Raw genomic sequence first — 18,862 nt, 5'->3', positions numbered from 1 at the left:
ATTACTTGTGTGACCCTGGGCAAGTCACTTCACCCTGTTTGCCTCAGTTTCCTCATCTATCAAATGAGCTGGAGAAGGAAATGGCAGACCACTCCAGTAGCTCTGCCAAGAAAACGCCAAATGGGGTCACGGAGAGTTGGACACAGTAGAAACGAATGAACAACAACAACCACCTAAGAGTCCACCTTTGGTTCACTCTTTTCACCAGACCATGCTGCCCCCAGATGCATTGCCTAAGGGCACACAGCTGGTGAGTAGAAACACTGAAATTAGAGCCCAGTTTATTATTATTTGTTAATAAGATGTGGATCTGAGGAAAAGAAAATCAATTTTTGTTCATAGAGAATTTAATTGAGCTCAGGTCCTTTGACATTAAGTTCATTATTCTTTTTTTTTTTAAACTTTTAGGCAATTGGGGTTAAGTGACTTGCCCAGGGTCACACAGCCAGTAAGTGTGAAGTGTTTGCTATGAGTCTGGATTTGAACTCAGGTCCTTCTGACTTCAGGGCCGGTGCTCTATCCACTGCGCCACCTAGCTGCCCCTAGTTCATTATTCTTTACACTATACTATGCTTACTCCTTTGCTTAATGGGGTTAATCATACCTTCCCTAACCAGGTCCTAGAATTTCAGTGAAATCGAAATGAGATCATGGGCACAATTGTTCTTTGGAAAGTATAAACAAGTGAAGCAGTATCATGAGGATAGTAGGCTCATAGATGGAGAGCCTGGTAGGAACTTCGGTGCCATCTCATCTAAGTTGCTCATTGTACAGATGAGTAAACTGAGGCCTAGGGAGATTGTTAGTTTGCCCAAGGACACACAGGTAGTAAGCATCAGAGGCAAGATTGGAACTCAGCTCCTTTGGCTACAGAGCCAGTGTTCTTTTCAACACAACCCCATTCGCCCTCTTCTTTGAAAAATGATCCATTAGATTTGAAAACTTAGACAGGATCCTCATGTTGTCAGCGGCCCTAAAGGACTGTGGTTTTGTTATCACTCAGTCTCTCCTGAGCTTTGGGCTCCTGCCCAGGACACATTGCCAACTAGAGCTCATCTTTCTCCCAGTTTCCATCTCCTGGGTCTGGTTTCCAACTGTTTAAACCAATGGAAGGAATTTTATCAAACCTGCCTCCCACTCCCTCCCAGAGCCCAGAAGCCATGCTTGGTTAAACTTTATTAAAGTGCTTTTGAACCTGCTTAATAAGGTACTTTATTTGAATTTCATCTCCCTTAAGGAACCCCAGGTAGGCTTTCAAGCAGGAGATAATTATTGGAAATTAGTGAGCGATTCAAACCTGTGTGGTGAGGAGGTAAGACTCACAGCTGTCTCCACTGCATGGCAACCTTACCTGCCTGATTCATGACTCTTTATCACTAAAGCATAATCATAACTCCTGGTTCAGTAGCATTTCAAGGTCCACAAAGTGCTTTCATCACAACAACCCTATGACGTAGATGGAATCAGTATTACTACCTTCATTTTACGGAAGAGAAAATTAAGGCTCTGAAAGAATAAATGACTGAACAGTAGATTGGGTCTCAGAGGACTTGAATTTGAATCCTATCTTTGCCACTTAACAACTTATGTGACCTTGGGCATAGTTTCTCTATGGCCTCAGTTTTTCAACTGTAAAATGAGGGGATAGGTGTAGATGGACTCTGAGGTCCCTTCCAACTCTATATTTAGGACCCTTTGATCTTGACTTTCCTAGGATTACATAACCAACAGCTATCTAAGTCAGGGTTCTAAGTCTCTTGACTCCAAGGCCAACATTCTTACCATTATGCTGTGTGGCAAAATATAGATCTTTTAATACTTTATTGCATCCATAATTTCATCAGCATCAAGGCATCTTTCCATGGTGTAGTTCATGGTCCCTCTATTTTATGAATTCATATATACCCATGTACAAAAATATGCACACCTACACGTACACAATACACACATATGAGTAAATGTATTATATTACATATACAACTATAATACATACCTACACATATAATACATATGTAGGTAAGTACTGTGGGTAGATATATATGTATGTATGTGTGCTGCATGTATTTGTATACTCAATGTACTCCTAGGTCTATTAATAAACGCAGGGGAAGGCAGGGGCTGGTCATCTGTTGTTTCTTGCCATAGGATTGAACTAAGTTTTCTGGTGACATTTGTCTATAATAATGTCTTCTATACCACTTATTGTGTACAAGCAGAGCTATAACTAACATAGGGCAGATGGGGCTTTATCCTAGGGCAACACCATGAGGGGGCATGCTCTCCCACCTTGGCAATCACTGTCCCTTCCAACTTCTTCCAGCCCTTACCACTGTTAATCATCCCTGGGCTTTCCCCTCTAAACCCCACAAAGGTTCAGGGTAGAGGGCTCACACACCCAGTCATACTATTCTCTGTCACTCAATAAACTCTTTTTGCCACAGGTGGAAACATTTCTAGACATGGGTTTTGGAGCAAATCATCTACCTTGGGAACACATTGCAACCAGCTTCTCTCTACTAGGCATCTTGTCATTATCTTTGGTAATTTGGCATTTTAGTTCTTTTGGAAGTGTATTGTATTAGGATTTGCTGCTATTTAGAATTATTGGGTATATTTGGTGTTGAAGAAGTGGGTTATTGTGGCAGTGAACATAATTGAGATTGAACATAAAATCCTCTTTTTTGGCATTCAAAGCCCTTTCTAATCTGCCCTTTCCAATCTTCTTATACCTTCTTACTACCCTGTTCTACTCCCCACCCTCTGTACTCTTCAATCCAGTAACACTGGCCTCCTTTCCCTACTCTGCATTTTCACTATTTGTCACCAGGTCTGGAATTCTCTACCTCATCATTTCCATCTCTTGGCTTTCTTGGTTTCCTTCAGGTTGCAGACAAAATTCCATCTTCTGTGAAAAGTCTTTCCCAATCCCCTTAAATGCTAGTGCCTTCCCTTTGCTGATTATCCCCAATTTCTACATATAATTTGTTTGTATAGTATTGTTTGCATGTTGTCTCCCTACTAGAATATGAGCTCCTTGAGAACAGGGACAGTGTTTTGCCTTTCTTTGTATCTTCATTGCTTAGCACCAAGGCATCATACTGGCACATAGTAGGGGTTTAATAATTGCTTATGGAAGTACTGCCCCCTTTCCTTAATATAATCAGCCCAATCTTCTCTTTCACCTTTTTGATTTTGGGCCTAGATCCTTTCCCATAGCTCCTGGATAAGAAACATGTATCAATGGACTAATTTGATGAGCTACCCATTCAGCTACATGTCATAGTTTGGACAACATGACTCATCCACTTTGTTTTTCCAGTTTGGGTAGTTATGCTGATGTCTCTTGTTGCTGAAGATTTAATTGAAGTTTATAGTGTTGTGGGCTTGTTAGGAATTAGAACAATCCCATTCTCAAACAGGAGCAAATCTTTCTTTTGTTTGGACTTTACACAGCACAGAATCATATATAACATTGTCAAACATATTTGGCAAATATGCCTTATCTATTCTAACATTTCACTTGATATAACATAGCTGTCATTTGAATGTAGTCGCCTCTAATTTTAGATAAGCTCCGTATGTAAGCATCACAGGGAATCATAGACTCTCAGAAGTCATCTAGTCCACCCAATATCCTTTACAATATCAAAGTAATCTTTCAGCAGAGTTGTAACTAATAATTTTGGCATCTGAAAAAAAAACTTTACAAAAATATGCCTTCGAATCACCTTTTTCAAACAAATTCAGTTGAGAGGAGATCCCAGGACACAAGGCTCTAGAGAGGGAGATAGGAACCCCAGAACACAAAATTCTGGAGAGGGAATAGAGACCCCATAGAAGGAGACCATACAATACCATAGATCATCCCTTGGGATGATTTCACCCAGGAGGAGAGAGCAGAACAAAGCTTTTCCAAGGCAAAACTCACCTGGGGAGGCATAATTGAGGGATTGTGGGGTGGAGGGAATGAAAACATGGTATTTAGAAGCTTCCTACTTTCAGTGATTATACTTACTAACTAGATGCAAAGCTCAATTATTCCTTAGCTGCTGAAGGAGAGCATAAATGCTGTCTACATCCTCTAAATGTGGGTGCCTTGGATAAAGTTCTGGCCATTGTGTCCTAGTTCCAGTGTTGTCATTTAGCTTCTGCTCAAAGGTGTCCAGTGATACGGAAGTCATTGCCTCTTGGGACCACCCACCTGACTTTTGGACAGCTGTAATTGTCAGCAATGCTTCTACCAAGCCTAAATCTGACTCTCTAAAAATTCCACCTGTGCTCTTATTTCTACCCTCCAGGGATGAGCATAACTTTCTATGCTAACAAACATTAAGATCTCATTCTTTCAGAACTGATAAACTTCTTAGCTGATGGGCAGTGGAAGAACTGAGGTGAATTTAGAAAAAGGAGAGGAAAAGAATGTAATTGAAGAATTAAATAAAACTTCACTACAGAGAACAGAAAGAAGTTCAGAAGGACAGCTTAGAAATTAGCAAATTGAATTTATTATGTACTTTTGAAACCACAATGGGGGTGGGGCACAGCCAAGATGGCAGAGTAAAAGCAGTGACTTGCTTGAGCTATCCCCCAAACCCCTCCAAACATCTGTAAAAAAATGACTCTAAACAAATTCTGGAGCAACAGAATTCACAAAAAGACAGAGTGAAACAAATTTCTAGTCCAAGACAACCTAGATGGTTGATGGGAAAGGTCTGTTGCAATGGCTGGAAGAGGAGTGCAGTTCATCATGGGCTGCTGGCAAAGATGGGGCCCCAGCAAACCCAGAGTAGTCTTCAGGGGACTGAATCACTAGCAGCTGTGGGTAGTTTCCAGATTTCTCAACCCACAAACACCAAAGACAACTTAGAAGGTCAGTGGGAAAGGTTAGGGGTGAGAGAGGAGCACACAGTCCTGGGCCTAGCACAGCCCTGGGGCTGTAGCCACAGTGGCAGTGACTGCTTCCAGAGCTCTTGGACCACAGACGATGGGGAGATAGAGTGTCTGATCAGAAGGCGATTGCAGGGATCTATTTGATGGTGCTGAGGCAGGATTTTCTTGCTTTGCTTGTACTTGGATCTGGGTCACAGTCCTGGGTGGCAGTCCTAGGGTGAGAGGGAGTGCTGGCATGGCAGAGCTTGTGGCAGCAGTGGAGAGGGAATCCTCCTCACAGTTCCAAGGCAGAAAAGAGTGCTTGTGGTCATTCAAAGACCAGAGCACATGCCTGGAAAGGAGGAAATACCTCTCCTTTAATCATATTACCTTGGAAGAACTGAAAACTTACAGGTCCCTAGAAGTATCTCTGAAAACAGCTGCACAAAACCCTCAAAACTTGGGACAGTACACCCTCCACACTGGAAGCAGACCCTTACCTTAACAAAGAGTTTAAAACTCAAGTAATTGACTGGGAACATGAGCAAATAGCACAAAAAACTCAGACTATAGAATTTTACTTTGGTGACAAAGAAGATAGAAACATAAAACCTGAAGAAGACAACAAAGTCAATATTCCTACATCCAAAGCTTCCAAGAAAAATATGAATTGATCTCAGACCATGGAAGAGATCAAAAAGGATTTTGAAAAGCAAGTAAGAGAAGTAGAGGAAAAATTTGGAAGAGAAATGAGAGTGATGCAAGAAAATCATGAAAAACAAAGTCAACAGATTGCTAAAGGAGACCCAAAAAATACTGAAGAAAATAACACCTTAAAAAATAGACTAACTCAAATGGCAAAAGAGGTCCAAAAAGCCAATGAAGACAAGAATGCTTTAAAAAGCAGAATTGGCCAAATGGAAAAGAAGGCCCAAAAGCTCACTGAAGAAAATAATTCCTTAAAAATTAGAATGGAGCAAATGAAAACTGATGACTCTATCAAGAAATCTAATCAAGAAATTATAAAACAAAACCAAAAGAATTAAAAAAAATAGAAGACAACGTGAAATTTCTCATTGGAAAAACAACTGACCTGCAAAATAGATCCAGGAGAGATACTTTAAAATTTATTGGACTATCTGAAAGCCATGATCAAAAAAAGAGCCTAGACATCATTTTTCAAGAAATTATCAAGGAAAACTGCCCTGATATTCTGGAACCAAAGGGTAAAATAGAAATGGAAAGAATCCACTGATCACCTCCTGAAAGAGATCCCCAAAGGAAAACTCCTAGGAATATTGTAGCCAAATTCCAGAGTTCCCAGGTCAAGGAGAAAATATTGCAAGCAGCCAGAAAGAAACAATTCAAGTATTGTGGAAACACAATCAGGATAACACAAGATTTAGGAGCTTCTACATTAAAGGATCAGAGGGCTTGGAATAGGATATTCTGGAAGTCAAAAGAGCTAGGATTACAACCAAGAATCACCCACCCAGCAAAACTGAGTATAATTCTTCAGGGGAAAAATGGATATTCAATGAAATAAAGGACATTCAAGCATTCTTGATGAAAAGACTAGAGCTAAATAGAAGATTTGACTTTCAAATACAAGACTCAAGAGAAGCATGAAAAGGTAAACAGGAAAGAGAAATCATGAGGGACTTATTAAATTGGAACTGTTTACATTCTTACATGGAAAGATGATATTTGTAACTCATGAGACCTTTCTCAGTAGTAGGGTAGTTGAAGGGAATATACATACATACATACTTACATACATTCATACATACACATATAGACAGAAGGCACAGGGTGAGTTGAATATGAAGGAATGATATCTACAAAGTAAAATTAAGGGGTGAAAGAAGATTGTACTGGTAGAAGGAGAAAGGGAGAGGTAGAATGGGATAAATTATCTCACATAAAAGAGGCAAGAAAAGGCTTTTACAGTGGAGGGGAAGAGCGGGGAGATGAGAGGGAATGAGAGAATCTTACTCTGCTTGGATTTGACTTAAGGAGGGAATGACATATATACTCAATTGGGTTTGGAAATCTATCTTAACCTACAGGAAAGTAGGGGGAAAAGGAGTAAGAAAGGGGGGGATGATAGAAGGGAGGGCAGATTGGGGGAGGGAGTAATCAGAAGCAAACATTTTTGAGGAGGGATAGGGTCAAAGGAGAGAATAGAATAAATGGTTGAGATAGGATGAAGGGAAATATAGTCTTTCACAAAATGACTATTATGGAAGTGTTTTGTATGACTGCACATGCATAACCTGTGTTGGGTTGCTTGCCTTCTCAGTGGAGGTGGGATGGGGAGGGAGGAAGAGAGAAAATTTGGAACTCAAAGTTTTAAAAATGAATGTTGGAAATTGTTTTTACATGGGAAATAAGATATACAGGCAATGGGGTATAGAAATCTATCCTGCCCTACAGGAAAATAGAAGGGGAAGGGGCTAAGAGAAGGGGGGGGTGGAAAGGAGGTCAGATTGGGGAAAGGGGTATTCAGAATGCACTCTGTCTTGGGTTGGGGGCTGGGGAGAGATGGGGAGAAAATTTGGAACTCAAAATATGAAAGAATAATTATAAGTGACTCAATAAAGTTAAACTGCTTACATTCCTATATAGGAAGATGATACATATAATTCCCAAGAACTTTAGCATTATTGGGCAATTTAAAGGGATTTACATAGATAGAGGGCATGAATGTGAGTTGATTATGTTGGAATGATCTCCAAAATATTAAAAACTAAAAATAAATTAATTAATAAAAATATAATCTGTCTGTAGGCAGAGCCAAGATGGTGGATTGGGGGTAGCCACCCAGCTGAACTCTCCCAACAGTTTTCTTCAAACAAATTTTTTTTTTCCCAAACAACTTTAAAAACCAAATTTTTGGAGCAGCCAAGCCAACAGCTTAAGAGGTTAGCAAAAGAAATCTGACACCCAAATGGAAGCAAGTCTGGAGCCCACAGATGCAACAGTAGCAACAGCAGCTGCAGCAGCAGCAGCTTTGGGAGCTCTCAGCCCAGAGATGGTAAAAGGGGTCAGACAACTGGTCAGAAAGAGATCACAGAGGTCCTTTTGCTGGCGCTGGATATGGCTGATGCTGATTGGCAGCTCTACTACCCATGCACAGTTCTGGGTTGCGATTCTAGAGAAGAGAGGAGTGCTGGTGGTCAAAAGGGAGCAAGGGCCCTGGTCACAGTTCCAAAACAAAGAGGAGTACTGGTACTTGTGACTGCAGGGGAGTAGGGGCCCTTCCTGGATAAAAAACAGATTGCAGACCAGGAAAGCAATGACCATACCTCTCCCAGGATCACACCACCTTGAAAACATCTAAAACCTGCATACCCCCAGAACTAGCTCTGAAAACAGAAGCATGAAAAAGTCTAAAGCTTGGGACAGTGTTTCTCCACCCCTAGCTAAACAGAGCTCAACATTAAAGGAATAAATAGTCTGAGAAATGAACAAACAACAACAACAAAAAGAATTTGACCATAAAAAGAAAGCTACTATAGTGGCAGAGAAAACCAAGGAATGAACTCAGGAGACAACAACAATGAGAAAACAGTTACCAAAGCCTCAAAGAAAAATGCTCATTGGACCCAAACACAACAAGAACACCTGGAAGAGTTAAAGAAAGAAATGAGAATGATAAAAAAAAATGAGAGTGATGCAAGAAAGCTATAAAAATTGAATTAATAGTTTGGTAAATGAGGCACAAAAATTCACTGAGGAAAAGAACTTCTTAAAAAGCAGAAATGGCCAAATAGAAAACGAAGTACAAAAGGTTACTGAAGAAAATAATTCCTTAAAAATTAGAATTGAGCAAATGGAAGCTAATGACTTCACAAGACATAAAAAAAAACAATAAAACAAAGTCAAAAGAATGAAAAAAAAAGAATATGTAAAATATCTCATTAGAAAAAAAGCTGACCTGGAAAATAGATCAAGAAGAGATAACTTAAGAATTATTGGACTACCTGAAAGCCATGATAAAAATAGGAGCCTATATTAATATTTCAAGAAATTATCAAGGAAATTGCCCCGATATCTTAGATCCAGAGCATAAAATAGAGATTGAAAAAATCCACCAATCAACTTCTGAAAGAGATGCCAAAATGAAAATTCCCAGGAATATTATAGCCAAATCCCAAAGCTCCCATGTCAAAGTGAAAATACTTCAAGTAGCCAGAAAGAAACAATTCACACAGTCAGGATCACACAAGATTTAGTGGCTTCCACATTAAAGCAGCAGAGATATGATATTCTGAAAGATACAGGAGCTAGGATTACAACCAAGAATAATCTAACCATCAAAACTGAGTGTAATCCTTTGGAGGAAATGGATATTTAATGAAGTAAAGGACTTTCAAGCATTCCTGATAAACAGAGATGAATAGAAAATGTGATATTCAAACAGAAGACTAAAAAAAGCATAAAAAGGTAAATATGAAAGAATAACTATAAGTGACTCAATAAAGTTAAACTACTTACATTCCTATGGGGGAAGATGATACATACAATTCCTAAGAACTTTAGCATTATTGGGCAATTAAAAGGAATTTACATAGATAGAGGGCATGAGTGTGAGTTGATTATGTTGGAATGATCTCCAAAAAAATGAAAGAGTGTGAAAGAGGAATGCACTGGGAAAAGGTGGAAGGGAGAAGGACAATGGGGAAATTTTCTCATATAAAAGAAGTAGATAAGGAAGATATTTTACAGTGGAGAGGAAAAAGGGGATGGGTGGGCAATGTCTGAACCTCACTCTTATGGGAATTGGTTCAAAGAGTGAAGAAATGTGTGTATAGATGTATACATATACATCTATACACATACATAAACACATAGGCATACATATATATATATACACACACACTCAGTTGTATATGAAAATATAGCTCACACAATAGGGAAATTAGAGGGTAAGAGGAGGGATGATAAAAGGGAGGACTGGTTAAGGGAAGCAGTTGTTAGAAGCAAAATAGACTTTTTGAGAAAGAACGAGAGAGAGAGAAAAGAAGAAGAAGAAGAAGAAGAAGAAGAAGAAGAAGAAGAAGAAGAAGAAGGAGGAGGAGGAGGAGGAGGAGGAAGAGGAAGAGGAGGAGGAGGAGGAAACAGAAGAAAATGAGATGGAGGGAAATACACAGTAATCATAACTATGAAAGTGAATGGGATGAGCTCACTCATAAAATGGAAGCAGATAGCAGAATGGATTAGAAACCAGAATCCAATAATGTTATTTCTAACAGACACACTTGAAACAGAAGGACACATGGGGAGTTAAAATAAAGGGCTGGAGTAGAATCTAATTTGCTTCATCTGAAGTAAAAAAGGCAAGGGTAGCAATCATTATCTCAGATGAAGCAAAAGCAAAAATAGAACTAATTTAAAGAGATAAGCAGAGAAACTACATTATGCTAAAAGCTACCATGGACAATGAAGTAATCTGAAAAATTTTTACATCAAGTTTCTCTGACAAAGGCCTCATTTTTTCAAATGTATATTGAATACAGAACTAAGTGAAATTTATAAAAATAAGAGTCATTCCTCAATTGATAAATGGTCAAAGGATACAAACAGGCAGTTTTCAGAAGACATCAAAGCTATATATAGTCATATGAAAAGAATGCTCTAAATCACTATTGATTTGAGAAATGAAAATTAAAACAACTCTGAGGTACCACTTCATACCTATCAGAAATGACAAATTCTGGAGGAGATGAGGAGAAAATAGGTAAACTAATAAACTGCTGGTGGGATTGTAAACTGATCTAACCATTCTGGAAAACAATTTGGAACTATGCCCAAAGGGCTATAAAACGGTACCCCTTTGAGACACAGATATCGCTACTAGGTCTGTACTCCAAAGAGATCAGAGAAAAAGGAAAATGGCTTATAGGCACAAAAATATTCATAGAAGTTCTTTGTGTGGTGGCAAAGAATTGGAAATCAAGGGGAAGCCCATTAATTGGGGAGTGGCTGAACAAGTTGTGGCATATAACTGTGATGGAGTACTGTTATACTGTAAGAAATGATCAGGGGGGTGGTTTCAGAAAAAAAATATGGCAAGAACCTTTTATGGACTGATGTAAAGTGAAGTGAGAAGAACTAGGAGATCATTGTGCACAGTAACAGCAATTTTGTAATGATGATTAATTATGAAAGATTTGGCTACTCTGATCAATAACACAATGATCTAGTACAATTCCAAAGGACTCATGAGAAAAAAAAATGCTATCCACCTCCAAAGAGAGAACTGACAAACTCTGAGAGTAAATTGGAGCATAATTTTCTTACTTTATTTTTCCGGCTTTTATCTGGAAATATAGCTAATATGGAAATACATTTTGCATGATTTCACATGTATAATTGATATCATATTGCTTGCCTTCTCAGTAGGTGTGGAAGTGGGTTAGAAAGTGAAGAGAAATGGGAACTCAAAATTTTAAAAAAGAATGTTAAAAATAAATTAATAATTTTTAAAAGGCAAAATATACATATAACTTGTCTGCAATAGAAACTCAAAATTTCATATCCAATCTTCTTTGGCTATTATTTACATATAAAAATGGGCAGCTAGGTGGCATAGTGGATAGAGTGTAGGGCCTGGAGTCAGAAAGACTCATCTATTTGAGTTCAAATCTGGCCTCAGACACTAACTAGCTGTGTGACCCTGGGAAAGTCACTTTACCCTGTTTGCCTCAGTTTCCTCATCTGTGAAATGAGCTGGAGAAGGAAATGGCAAACCACTCTAGTATCTCTGCCAAGAAAACCCCAAATAGACTGAAACAGCTGAACACATATATGAAAATGTTTGTGTCAGTGTTTGTCAAGTTAGGAATAATTAAAAATGAAACAAAAAATTAAACTTAAAAAAAGAAGCAAATGTGACTCTAGTTAGGTTTGCAAGCTGTAATCAGCTCTGGTACAGGGTCAGACCAGTAAGGGATATCAAAGAAGATATGACAAGTTCCCTACTCTCAGGAAGCTCACTATCTACTTGAAGAAAAATGGACAAACATATGAAGCAATCAGGCTGTCAAGTAAATCAAGACTGATGGTGATTCCAAAAGTGGAATGGACAATAACTTCAATAGTTGCTTATCCTAGCTGATGGAATGTAAGTTCTTTGGAGGCAGGCACGTCCTTGTCTTTCCCTCTGCTTTCCTTCCTTCCTCCCTCCTTCCCTCTCTTTCTTCTCTCCTTCCTTCCTTCCTTCCTTCCTTCCTTCCTTCCTTCCTTCCTTCCTTTCCTCTCCTCACCTTGCCTTTCCTTGCCTTGCCTTGCATTCTTCCTTCCTCCCTTCTCCCCAGCACCTATCTCAGAATCTAACACATAGTAGATGTTTAATAAATACTTGTTGTTTAATTGACCAGTTAGGGAAGGAGGAGACCAATGGTGTCTGAAGTAGTCAGAGCAGGCTTTCTGGAGAAGAGGAGCTTGGGTTGGACCTTGAACAATGAGTATAATTTGGTGAAGGAAAGAATCAAGAGAAGGGTTTTCCAGCAAGACAAAATAACATATTTAGAGACAGAAATGAGCATAATATGGAAGGGAACATGGAAGAAGTTTGGAGACAGAGTTATCTTTCCAGCAGGATACAGGCTGCTGGATCCACTAGTCTGAGCCCCACCATCTGGTACTGACAACACAATCGAGGAGAAGACCATCTGATAAGAAAGCAGGGACCCTAAAGGTCTCATGGCTGTGCTTTAAGGCTTCTCTCCCTTCCTCCCTTGCCCCCCCCCCCCCAAACTTGGGAGCAAAGTGTTGATTCCCACTTACTTTTTGGGTCTGTAGTCTGGGATGCTCCTGTCGAGGGAGATCCGGTCACTCAGCTGCGCATTGTAACCATATTCTTCATATTTGGTTTCAGACTCATGGCTATCATCTCGGAGTGTGGCCGCCATGCCACCCTGGCCTAGTCCTCCTGGCCCTTCCACCAGACCCATGGGCTTGGCTAGACCTAAGGAGGGAAGACAAGAATGAATCCCACAAGGTAGCACTATTTCTGCCTCACACATTGGGAATGTCAAAGGAGCAGGACTTTGAAAAGGAGAAAGCTAGGCAGTGTGGTGTATGGAGTGGGGAAGGCACTAGATTTGAAGCAATATTCTTCCTGAGGCTCTCTATGTTGTAAACATAAGGAAAGGCTTCATGTGGGAGGTGATTCAGTTTGCCTGAACTTCGGGACTTAGATTCTTGGAACAACAGGTGAAAAATGCTTTCCTAGCACGTGAAACACTTTATAAATAGACTTTGTGAAGCTATGTGACATCATAACAAGAGGGCTAGACCTTAAGTTAGAAGTCTTACCCTTGGTCCTAAAATTCTTCTCTCAGCCTCAGTTTCCTCACCTGTTAAATGAGGATAATAAATAAGACACTAGCTTCACAGGATTGTTGCAAGAAAAGGGTCTAATGCTCCCAAACTCAGTTCCAATCTACCTTTCCTGGCCTATTATAGATCATCCCCACTCCTCTCACACATACACACCTTATGTGGCAGAGTGGATAGAAATCTAAGACTTAGAGGCAGAGAAGCAAGTTCAAATCCTGCCTTCGATATTTACTAGCTGTGGGATCTTGGGCATGTCATTTACCCTCTCTAGGCCTCAGTTTACTCAACTCTAAAAATGACGGGTTTTGCCTTGATGACCTCTAATATTCCTTCCAGCTCTAAATCTATGATTCTTTGGTTCTGTGTATTATACACTTCAGGCAAATTGGGCTCCTAGATGTTTCCTGAAATTGATATTTCATTTTGATCTCTGCACATTTGCACAAGCCACCCTCCCTTTCCCTCATTGTACCTGTGAGACACATCATCATCCTCTTTATCTCTAAGAAGGCTCAGCTTGGATATTGGCATTTTAGTCATTTTTTTAAAAGCATAATTCCAAATTGCTTTTCATAATTCTTGGACCCATTCTCAGATCAATGCTGAGAACCAAAGATTTTCAAATGAGGTCTGGAAAATCTCTAATACCACTGAAAAGGAGATATTAGGTTCAGCCAAAAACATGGAAACTTTTTTTAGCTTTGACCTCAGGGTCCAAAAGACTGATGTTGAACAATCCTGTCCCCCATAAGAGGCAAGAATGTGAACATTGGCTCTCGACGCTGGTAAGTTGGGCACTTTCCAATTCATGTAGAATTATTGATTCTCATAGCTGAAATGAAACTTTGCAGGCATCCAGTTCAATATGGGTGTAAGAAAGAACCTTTCTACAATGTATCTGACAAATAGCATTCAGCCTGTGCTTGAAGAGGAACTCACTACCTCAGACAGCCCAGTACACTTTGGGATAACTCTTGTCATTAGGAAGTCTCTTTGATTGTCTAAATCTGCTTCTTTGCAATTTCCACCCATACTCCTAGGTCTGCCCTCTAGGTACAAGTAGAACAATGCTAATCATTTTTCTAGATGAGACAGGCTATCAAATATTTGAGAACGGCCATAGTATCTCTGACAATTCTTCTCTTCTCCACTCTAAACATCCCCAGTTTCTTCAATAGGTCCTCCTATGGCATAAACCAAAGGCCCCTCACCATCTTGATTGCCCTCTGGAAACTCTCCAGTTGATCAATATCCTTTCTAAAACTGAGCTCCAGGAACTGTATGGAATATTTCAGAATTTTTTTCTCTGTATTAATTTATTTATTTTTAGCTTTCAACATTCACTTCCACAAGATTTTGAGTTCCAAATTTTCTCCCCATTTCGTCCCTCCCCCCACCCCAAGATGGCATGCATTCTGAATACCCCTTTGGGGCTTCCGCTTCCGGGAGCCAAGATGGCAGAGTAAAAAGGTAGTCGCTCTCACCCTCCCCTATCAACCTCTGAAAACCCAGAAAATATCACCCCATAAAAAACCCTGGAACAGTTGAACCAGAAGAAAGATGGGGTACAGCAGTACGGTAGCCCAGCTAGCTAAAGGGATTAACAGAAAAGGCCCCTCTTACCCTGGAGGAAGGGGAGCAGTACGAAACAGGAGTTGCCCAGCCAGCTAGTGGAAAGACCCACTTTAGCACACCAGGACAAGATTCTGGTGCCTCGGCATTCTACAGCAAAGAAGTCTCCCAGTACCTCAACAGAAATAAGGGAGGAAGCACTGCAAGGGGCCCCAGGCAGATAAACACGTGACAGTGGGTCTCCCACTGCCTCAGCAAAAATAAAGGAAGCAGCACTACAAAGGGCCCCAGGTGGATAAGCACCCGGCAGCATTCGTCTGAAAGGAGCTGAAGAAAGAAACCTAGAGGTGCCAAAATGTTCCAGCCTTGTTGATTCCAGCCCAACACCAGATAAGCTGTCAGAACCCTACAGCCTCCAACTGCCAACCAGGAGGAGATCCCAAAGCCCAGGTGGTCGAGCAGGCAAATGCCAACAGCTGTACCTCCGAGTGCCTCAGTGAGGGTGGGGTAACTGGTGGAAACCAGCTCAGAAAACCACCAGGTGCCTCAGCATTCTACAGCAAAGAAGTATCCCAGTACCTCAACAGAAATAAGGGAGGCAGCACTGTAAGGGGCCCCAGGCAGATTAACACCTGGCAGCACTTATCTAAAAGGAGCTAAACAAAGCTAAAGGAAAGGAAAAGCAGGCAACCTAGATTTGCCTGAAAGTCCCAGCCTTGCTGATTCCAGACCAACACCAGATAAGCTGCCTGAAACCTACAGCCTTCATTTGCCAACATAACAGGCCCCAGCACACAAAACCAGTGACCAAGACCTAGGCTCCCAACACAAGAAGCTTGGGTCAGTGCCCTCTGCTCCCCAGCAGGAGAGCACTCTCTTTAAAGGCCAGGGAATAAAGAAACACTATGAGTAAAAAGAAACATAGTATAGATTCCTATTATGAGAAGAGTGAAGATCAAGACAAATTCTGAAGAGGACAACACTGTCATCAAACCCACATCTGCAACATCAAAAGGGAATATGAACTGGTCTGAAGCCCAAAAAGCCTTCTTAGAAGAACTCAAGAAGGATTTTAAAAGTCAAATGAGAGAGTAGAGGAGTCCTTTAAAAGTACAATTGGCCAATTGGAAAAAGTACACTGAAGAAAACAAGTCCCTAAAACACACAATTGGCCAATTGGAAAAAAGTACAATGAAGAAAATAATTCCCTTAAAAATACAATTGACCAATTGGAGAAGAAAGTACAAAATCTAACAGAAAAAAACCAATATGTTAAACATTAAAATTGAACAAATGGAAACTAAAGACTCTATGAGAGAGCAAGAATCAGTCAAACAGAAACAAAAAAATGAAAAAATAGATGAAAACGTAAAATACCTTATGGGTAAAACAGCTGACCTGGAAAATCGATCCAGGAGAGACAATTTAAAAATTATAGGCCTACCTGAAAGACGTGATGAAAAAAAGAACCTGGACAATATCCTTCAGGAAATCATAAAGGAAAACTGCCCTGAAGTCCTAGAACCTGAAGGTAAAATAACTATAGAAAGAATCTATCGCTCCCCGCCTGAAAGAGATCCCAAATTGAAAATGCCAAGGAATATAATAGCTAAATTCCAAAATTACCAGATAAAAGAGAAATTACTACAAGCAGCCAGAAAGAAACAATTTAAATACCATGGAACCACAGTCAGGATTACACAGGACCTTGCAGCCTCTACATTAAAAGACCATACGGCATGGAACATGATATTCCATAAGGCAAAGGAGCTTGGAATGCAGCCAAGGATTAACTACCCAGCAAAAATGAGCATGATTTTTCAGGGAAGGAGATGGATATTCAATGAAATAGGAGACTTCCAAATGTTCCTGATAAAAAGACCAGAGCTCAACAAAAAATTTGATCTTGAAGTACAAGATTCAAGAGAGACATAAAAAGGTAAATGGGACAGAAAGATACAGTATGTCGTTAATAAGGGCAAAATGTTTACAACCCTACAAGGGAAGAAGACACTTGCAACTCTTGAGAACCATGCTAAAGGAGTATACATAAAGGGGGTGGATATAAATTGACTTTGATGTAATGATAAAAAAAAATTTAATTAAGTGGGTTAAATGGAGCCAAGTAAGTGGATTAGTCTGAGCTAAGAAAATGTACTGAGAAAGGAGGAGGCAGACAAGGGTAAATTACATTACAGGAAAACCTTTTAGAGCAGAGGGAAAGAAAGGAGGAGGATGAGCATTGTTTGCACCTTACTCTCATCAGATTTGGCTCAAGAAGGGATTAATATAATCAGTTAGGTATAGAAATCTAACTTGTACTATAGGTAGTAGGAGGGGAAAGGGGAAAGAAAAGGGAGGGAGGATAGAAGGGAGGGAAGAAGCAGTAAGGGTAAAGGGGAAGAAAAGGGAAAGGGATAATAGAAGGGAGGTGGGACCCAAGGAGGCGCTGGTCAAAAGCAAAACACTAGTGAGGGCGGGAAAGGAGAAAGGAGAAAGAAAAGCATAAACGGGGGGGAAAAGGATGGAGAAAAAGACACAGATAGTAATCATAACTGTAAATGTAAATGGGATGAACTCTCCCATAAAACAGAAGCCTATAGCAGATTGGATTAAAAACCATAATCCTACAATATGTTGTTTACAGGAAACACATTTGAAAAAGAGTGACACATACAGGGTAAAGGTAAAACGCTGGAGCAAAATATATTATGCTTCAGCTGAAGTAAAAAAAGCAGGGGTAGCAATCCTGATCTCAGACAAAGCAAAAGCAAAAATAGATCTTATCAAAAGAGATAAGGAAGGAAACTACATCCTGCTAAAAGGCACCATAGACAATGAAGTAATATTAATAAACATATATGCACCAAATGACAAAGCATCCAAATTCTTGGAGGAGAAGTTCAGGGAGTTACAGGAAGAAATAGACAGCAAAACTATACTAGTGGGGGACCTCAACCTCCCCCTCTCAGAACTAGATAAATGTAACCACAAAATAAACAAGAAAGAAGTTAAGGAGGTGAATAGAACATTAGAAAAGTTAGGTATGATAGACCTGTGGAGAAAACTGAATGGGGATAGAAAGGAATACACTTTTTTCTCGGTGGTACATGGTACATGCACAAAAACTGACCATGTACTAGGGCATAAAAACCTCACAATCCAATGCAGAAAGGCAGAAACATTAAATGCATCCTTTTCAGATCATGATGCAATAAAAATTATATATAACAAAGGACCATGGAAAGATAGACTAAAAAATAATTGGAAACTAATCTAACCCTAAAAAAAAATGATTGGGTCTGAATACCCCTTCCCCTAATCTGTCTTCCCTTCTATCTCCCTCCCCCTTCTCTTATCCCCTTACCCTTCTATTTTCCTGTAGGACAGGATAGATTTCTATACCTCATTACCTGTATATCTTATTTCCCAGTTGCATGTGAAAACAATTTTTTTTTAAACTTTGGGATCCAAATTTTCTGCCTTCCTCCCTACCCACCCACCCTCATTGAGAAGGCAAGCAACTCAATATAGGTTATACATGTGTAGTCATGTAAAACACTTCCATAGTAGTCTTGTTATGGAAAGCTATTTCCCTTCATCCTATCCCACCCCTCCCATCTTTATTCTATTCTCTCTTTTGACCCTGTCCCTCCTCAGAATCGTTTGCTTCTGATTACTCCTCCTCCAATCTGCCCTCACTTCTATCATTCCCCCCCTTTCTCCCCTTCCCCCCATTTTCCTGTACGGTAAGATAGATTTCTATACCCAATTGAGTGTGTATGGTATTCCTTCCTTAAGCCAAATCTGATGAGAATAAGATTCACTCATTCCTTCTCACCTTCCCCTACTTTTCCTCCATTCTAAAAGCCTTTCTTTGTCTGTTTTATGTGAGATAATTTACCCCATTCTACCTCTTCCTTTCTCTTTCTCCCAGTATAATCCTCCCTCATCCCTTAATTCTATTTTCCAGATATCACCCATTCATCTTCAATGCACCCTGTGCCATCTATCTATCTATCTATCTATCTATCTATCTATCTATCTATCTATCTATCTATCTATCTATCTA

The 18,862-nt window shown here is 39.9% G+C and overlaps 1 protein-coding gene across 1 annotated transcript in view; it reads right to left on the bottom strand.

Moving 5' to 3' along the window:
- Positions 1–18,862, bottom strand: part of GALNT9 (polypeptide N-acetylgalactosaminyltransferase 9) — a 299,872-nt gene that overhangs the window by 199,966 nt on the left and 81,044 nt on the right. Inside the window, exon 2 of the mRNA XM_027844232.1 lies at positions 12,664–12,844. Within this exon, the coding sequence (XP_027700033.1) occupies positions 12,664–12,844 (181 nt within the window). The remainder of the gene's footprint in view (positions 1–12,663; positions 12,845–18,862) is intronic.

The sequence above is a fragment of the Vombatus ursinus genome, unplaced genomic scaffold (genome assembly GCF_900497805.2).
Source record: "Vombatus ursinus unplaced genomic scaffold, bare-nosed wombat genome assembly UNPS02014935.1, whole genome shotgun sequence".
NCBI lineage: Eukaryota > Metazoa > Chordata > Mammalia > Diprotodontia > Vombatidae > Vombatus > Vombatus ursinus.
This window is presented reverse-complemented; position numbering and strand designations above follow the sequence as displayed.